The following is a 6,662-nucleotide window of genomic DNA, read 5'->3' as shown; positions in this document are numbered from 1 at the left end:
GTTACACAACACCACATAAAATATAACCCACAACAGGGAATCGAAGTTAATTGTATTTCTGAATGCAGGTTTTGTATTGACCGCAGGACTGTGCATTAAGAACTAACATTTAAATGCATTCAAGCTAAATCTGTTTTCCTACTGCTTTCCCCAAAGCCTTTAACCTTGTTATTTGTCACAGTGTTCTGCCAAAGTTTCATCCTATAATATTGTGTGACTACAGCAAATGACTTTATTAAATTAACTTTGTGATGTTTCGTGAAGGAATTCCCGAAAGCAGGCAGCTTGGTAATTTGTAAGCCTACTCGTCAACACTTGCAGCCAAACATCTGTAAATGTTTTACTTTTGCTCTAATTCAAAGTTATGGCGCCACCCGGGAGTGAGGAAACATCACGCTGTGTCACATCTCACTTGAAATTTAAACTGTTACTGACAATCACAGAAAGAGAACACTCGTTTCCTTTCCATAGATTTTACTGATGCAGCAGTACAGCTGTAATAGTCCCATATCAGTGTCGACAACACGTACAACATCCATCCCTCTGCTCTACTGACCTCCTCTCCCTCCCGCCGTTGGACTGGTTCATTCATGTCCTCTTGGCTGCGAACACTGAAGTTCTGGATTGCCTCAGTGACACCTTTCAGCGAGCTGTAGATGTCCTCTGAGTTCATGTTCTCCGTGTCGTAGTCAAATGCACTGCAGGAAGGAAGAAAATGGACACATGGGCACAATTACAGCTGAAGTGAATCATCAAACTGCTGAATATCACCCCAATATACCCCGTGTATGTATTACATGAGAAACACAATTTTTCTACTACACATTTAGATTAAAATAATATTATTTATATAATAGTTATATCAACATTTCCTTAACACTTTTAATAAATAAAAACGTATGATATTTAAATGACTGTACATCCCAAGACTACTTTTCTTTTATGAAATAGAAACATAAAGTAGAAGAAGAACCACAGTGGCTCACACAGTCTCTAACAAATGTGGTTGAAGTGATACAAACAACTGTAGACTTTACTCTTTTCTACTGTCAACATCTTGACCTGAGATCATTCTAATATGTCAATGATTGTTAGATGGATTTTCCATTTTAATGAATTATGGTTAGTAGAGGTTGAAGGCCTGTCTGTGTTTCTTAAGACAAACAGATGTTTTGTTTTTGTGTGTGTGTGTTGTTACCTTGGTGATGGGGTGTTCTGGGAGGTGTTGGTGGGGGAAGTGACCGGACTGGACCAGCTGGCTGGAGATCGAGGGGTGTGGCGTGTCAGAGGGCTGCCCATTTGCGCCTGAGGAAGTGACAAAAAAAAAAAAAAAAACAAGTCAGAAAGAAGTACGCAATTAATGTTTAGTGTAACATACATGTCTGAAACACTCCCTACTCTTGTGTGGAGTGAGACTTGCGCGTCTTACCTGTGCAACATTGCCAGTGTTCTTCAGATGGTTTTGAAGCAGCTTGGTGGCTCCGTCCTGAAAGGTTTTAGGGAGAGCCGCTAGCAGCATGGTGAACTCTGGCGTGTTGAGCTGGAACAACGAGATTAACACAGACTGGGCCGCCTGTAACACACAACATACATCCATCTCAGTTAGAAAGACTTCTGGAAGAATCTCCACTGTCATTCCTGTGTTTGTGTGAATCAAAGAGGGCGGCGTTTCTTTCCAACAACTTGAAAGTTATCTGTGGGAATAATGTTCTGAGAGATGTTAATCTCAAAACTATATCAGTTTGTGTGTCGGCACCTTTCTGACATCAGAGCTCTTGGGTTCAGTCGTCCAGGTGATGATGCGGGAGACGGCCAGCCGAGTCTCACTGGAGTTCACAAAGTCTGGAGCTTCCATCTGTAACGTCAGCGTCTCAATATACTTCAGAATCGCCACCTTCACCTGCAATACAAAAATACACGTGTAAAAATCATTAGTGAGTTGACTGATAACAAATAAACCGCATGGCCAATATTCACCTGCAAAAACATAAATATGGTAATAAACAAAACTACAAAACACACACACACGTGAAAAAGTGACCACCAATGTTCACAGTCAGCATGTACAACCACAGCAGATTGTGCATCTCCTGAAGGTCTGAAAATCAAATGGTCCGATGAATCAGTGAGAGAAGATCAAAGTGCATTCATGGTCATGCTTTATAAAATCAAAACAATCAAAAAGAAAAGAGATGACGAATGACAAAACAATAAACCAATAAATGCTAACATTCACCGCAGGCTCCGAAACGCCACAACAACTGATTCCTGCCCTGAATTTCCTCCATTTCCCTACATATGCACCTCAAGGACCAGAACTTCCTCCAAATCACTTAGCAGCATCGTGCGCGCCATATAATTGCTCCCCCCGGAGCGCACTGACCTGGGAGGACTGGCTCCAGGCTGCGGCCTGCTCGTCTAGAGAGCAGGCGTGGCGCCGCGCTCTGGGGGGGAACAATTTTACCCCGGACCCTCCCCTGCCTCGCCCTCGCCCGCAACACGAGCTCCGTACAGGCTTCAGAGAGAGAGAGGAGAAGCACCGCGTCAAACAACGGAGAAAGAAAGGGAGACGGGGACAGGGGAGGGCAGGGGGAGACAAGAAAGGAGAAGGAAGAGGAAGGAGGGTGCAGAGAGTTTAGGAGTCGGTTTGGGCGATTGAAAATTTATGATATTATTCTGAAAATCTGGTAATACAAAATATGATCGTTTAGGCCACATGATGGCAGCAAAGAGCTGTGATGTCTTGTTAACCAACATAAATCAGTGGTTTATGAAGCTTCATGCAACAGTTTTTAAAGGTGGATAATGACTGCTAATGTCTACACATTTTTATATTGGTTAAAAGTAAAGTGCATCTTGCATCCACCTCAGGCAGTATCTTTAGACTATTTGCAATTGAGGTATTGATATTTTTTCTGTTTTTTGGCAAGTTCAGTGAATTAAATATCAGAAAAACCCTGTACTTCATCACGTACAAATATATTTAGACTGTCTTAAGGTTTATATTGTCATATTGCCCTTCCCTAGCCTGTTATGTGAGCTCTGAGGAGAAGTATGAGAACAATGTTTTTGGACTATAAAGAGTTTCTTCAGGCCACAGAGTAGGTCCCCGTTCCATTCTTTATGTGGTCTTACTGCATGAAATTTAATCTACAAAAACAACACCTGACAGCAAGAATAATCTATGCTAACAGCAGGGAAACTTTGCCAAGTCAAATGAAAAGCGAGAATAATCTTGAGGAAATTTACATTTAGGCCAGGAGGGTGAAATTTCGGTGCAGATAATATCCTTCATTGCCCAAGCCTAGTTGGAAGGCAGACTGACTGTGAGAAAGTTGTTAGAATGGGGTGAAACATCGGGCAGGACAGGGTGTGGGAGGGGGCAGTGCGACAGAAAGATAAAGGGGTAAGGAGAGTGAGGAGTGAGGGATAAAGTAGAGGAAATAAAGATGGAAGGAAAGGAGGGTGTACGTGACACTGGTGAGGCAAGAAGTTGCTCTAACAGAAGGGTTGGTGAGACAGGTAGGAGGAAAGTACGAGACGATGGATAAGGAGTTAGAGAAGGAAAGCTTGAAGGGAGTGTCCACACTGTAGCAGAGCAAAAAAAAAAAAAAAAGCCAGTGGAGTGGCTACATCAATCGCTATCCAATCACAGCCCAGGATTCAGGGTTTTGTGGGGTTTTGTGAGGCAGCTCCAGCATGGGCAGGCATGAGGTCATGTCAGTACAGCAGTTACCATGGTTACACAGTCCCAGAGTTTCCAGCCTTATGTCCATCCTCCTCCCCTTACTGAGACTTGCACACACTCGGCTCTCCTTCTTATATAAACACACACACACACACACTAACATTAAATGAACATGTTATTTACCTTTAGGTTGGGCGTCTGTGTCTGGTCCACAGTGAACCTCATGAGAATAGTAAACTGCAGGTCATTGGGGAAAGACTCTCTGTTAGAGAAAAAAAGAAATCCACATTAAACTTCCAGCACACACAGAAGAACATTTTAAGAGTGAAAGGATCTCTGCCAGGTGTCTTTAAGATAAATTACAGCATAGGTCAGAGGTAAAACGATGCTTTTTATCGTCATATTTTCTCTGGTAAAGACTACCAATTGTGTTTGTGTAAAAACGAGAGAGAGAAGGCAGAATTGATCATCAGAGAACTGTCTAATCTTTTATATGTATGTATAACAAATAATCAAATAATAATAATAATTACAAATAATGCCTTTTAGAGCTTTCAAACATCTCATCAGCTAGAAAGTGGAGCCTAAATTATTCTGTTACAGATCCTATTGCAAAAGGTCAAAAGTGAAGTTCTATGCTCAAATATAACACCCACGGGTCAACTACTTCAGTACGCAAGTGTGACACCCACCGTGTGATATCCAGGGCTCTCTGCACTTTGGCCTGTACGGAGCCCAGCAGGTCAGCTCCCATCTTCTTCAGCAGCTGTGTGAGCAGGACGAACAACCAGTCCTGCAGATCTTCTTTATGGACCAAGATGAAATCTACCAGTGTCTCCAGGAACATACTGAACACCTAAACACACATACAGATGCTTTGTGGGTCACACAGTCACTCAGACACTACACAATTCTCATGTTTCATGCACACACGCATGCATACAGGAAGTCCAGCGTTTACAGGGTAAAGGTTATACTGAAGAAGTAACGTGTGAAGTTAGTTGTTATTCATTCATCATTGCAGGAGCCCACCTTCATTCCCAATCACCAATTAAACTTAAAATTACCCCAATTAATATTAATATTAATTTGAAGACAACCACAGTGATAGTTACTCGCAAGAAACACCAATCAGAGTCCGTGGTAACCATCTCTACATGCCAGTGGTTGATTTCAGCAGGATAAGTAGTTACAGGCAATAATATGTGAGGTAGGTTAGTGAGTGATAGTTATGTTGTTGCCCCAATAAATGGTTATCCAATCAGATTAATGAAGCAGATATTCATCCAAACATTTAAACACAGTAACACTGATTGGCCAGACTTACTCTCTACAGAGAGTTCCAGGGTGGGGTGGCATGGGGGAGAGAAAGACATATCTGTTAGCGTCCTGACAAAGAATACCCAAATGTACTCAGTGAGTCTTTGCACACAATCTTGACTTTCAACCTGCACTTTGAATCCAACATTTGCAAAATGGCAACAGAGTCAAACACATAAGAGCGACAACATCTTTAAAAATGTGAAGTGATGTTTTGTGCACACTAGAGAGACCTGAGAGAGAAACTGAAAAACATGGAAGATAAAAGGTGGGAGTGGTGTGGGATAGACAGATGAAGGCGGAATCCATGGTGAGATGCAGTACCTTGAAGGAGGCTGAGCTTATACCGGATTCTGCTGTGCCGTACACCCTGCCGGAGTCTCGCTGAAATTCATCAAATCGTCAAACGTCAAACGAGAGGAAAGGGGTGGGGAGGGAGGGGGCTCGCACACCTTACGACATGTGTGAGGCAGCGGGCACTCAAAAAACGGCCAAAGAAAAGTGGCAGTGTTAGAGAGGGCGAACCGCAGCTGGTTAGTCAGAGAGAAGAACTGGCAGCCCAAACATCTTTGTGTGTATTTCAGTGCATCTGAGTGTGTGTGTGTGTGCGGTCAGTGTTGTCGCCTCAGACTGCAGGGAGGGAGGGGAAAGAGAGCGAGTGGCAGTGAATGCAGCGAGCACAGCCAGCGGATTGGCGGCTGGACAGTGACAGAGCAGTCCCACAGGACGGGCGGAGAGAGTGAGGTCACACGCAACACTCAGGCGTGGCATGCCGTTAGAAAACAGTCCGTCGCACACTCTGCATGCCTGTGTTGATGTTTGAGTGTGTATATCCATGTGTGTACATCCATGTGTGTACATATTGTGACCTGTTTATCCTGTCTTTATCTATAAATGTGTGCAAATGATTACATTGTGTCTGTGTGTATTAACAAATAGATCCTTGTCTTTGTTTTGGCAGAATCCGGTACAGTAAGGGATGATGGGATAACCCAAATATTTAGAACAAAATAAGAGTGAATGAATAATGAACCTATTTGAAATGACACTGTGAATGAGTGCTGTGCGTCTTTGTGTGAGTACTTGCGCTGCATGCACTCATACCTTACTGTGAGGGTCAGCAAACATCCTGGTGAAGATTTCACATAGCCGCTTCAGCTCTACCCGACTGCAGATCAAAAACAACAACAGTTAGATGAAAAAAAGAATGGATTTATCTTTTGAAAACACTTCTGCCCGTTCTGTGGCTGACCTGAGGGTGCGTTGGTTCTTGAGCAGGGCCTGTAGGCCCAATAGCCCCTCCTTCCTTTCTGACCAGTTCGCACTGGCACAACGGTTCAGCACCTGTCAAGAACCACAAATACAGACACTCACAAAAGACTGTTGAGACTTCTACGTAGAGGGATGTAATGATGCTGACAAATACTGAACTGATATGGCTTTCTGGTTTTTCAGATTTAAGGGAAGAAGACAATAAGGTCATTACGCAATATCAAAGGTTTATAGCTCAATTATAGCCTTAAACTCAGAATGTAAACTTAAAGTCTGATCACTGTAGATACAAGGTATGTTTATTCTGCAATTACAAGGCTTCAAATTTGATATTTTTCAATAGTAATGAACTTAACAGTACCTTTATATATATATATATATA

The 6,662-nt window shown here is 42.7% G+C and overlaps 1 protein-coding gene across 1 annotated transcript in view; it reads right to left on the bottom strand.

Annotated features, from left to right (window-relative positions):
• Positions 1 to 6,662, bottom strand: part of clasp2 (cytoplasmic linker associated protein 2) — a gene marked incomplete in the record, with an annotated part of 48,967 nt that overhangs the window by 5,325 nt on the left and 36,980 nt on the right. The window contains 10 exon segments of the mRNA XM_035681003.1: positions 557 to 698; positions 1,199 to 1,305; positions 1,430 to 1,573; positions 1,757 to 1,900; positions 3,872 to 3,950; positions 4,381 to 4,544; positions 5,016 to 5,018; positions 5,333 to 5,392; positions 6,113 to 6,176; positions 6,261 to 6,352. Of these exon segments, the coding sequence (XP_035536896.1) occupies positions 557 to 698; positions 1,199 to 1,305; positions 1,430 to 1,573; positions 1,757 to 1,900; positions 3,872 to 3,950; positions 4,381 to 4,544; positions 5,016 to 5,018; positions 5,333 to 5,392; positions 6,113 to 6,176; positions 6,261 to 6,352 (999 nt within the window).

Source organism: Morone saxatilis, unplaced genomic scaffold (assembly GCF_004916995.1).
Source record: "Morone saxatilis isolate NCDOM2014 unplaced genomic scaffold, NCSU_SB_2.0 Contig9, whole genome shotgun sequence".
In the NCBI taxonomy this organism is placed as follows: domain Eukaryota; kingdom Metazoa; phylum Chordata; class Actinopteri; family Moronidae; genus Morone; species Morone saxatilis.
Note: the sequence above shows the minus strand (reverse complement) of the source record. Positions and strands in the feature narration are given on the sequence as shown.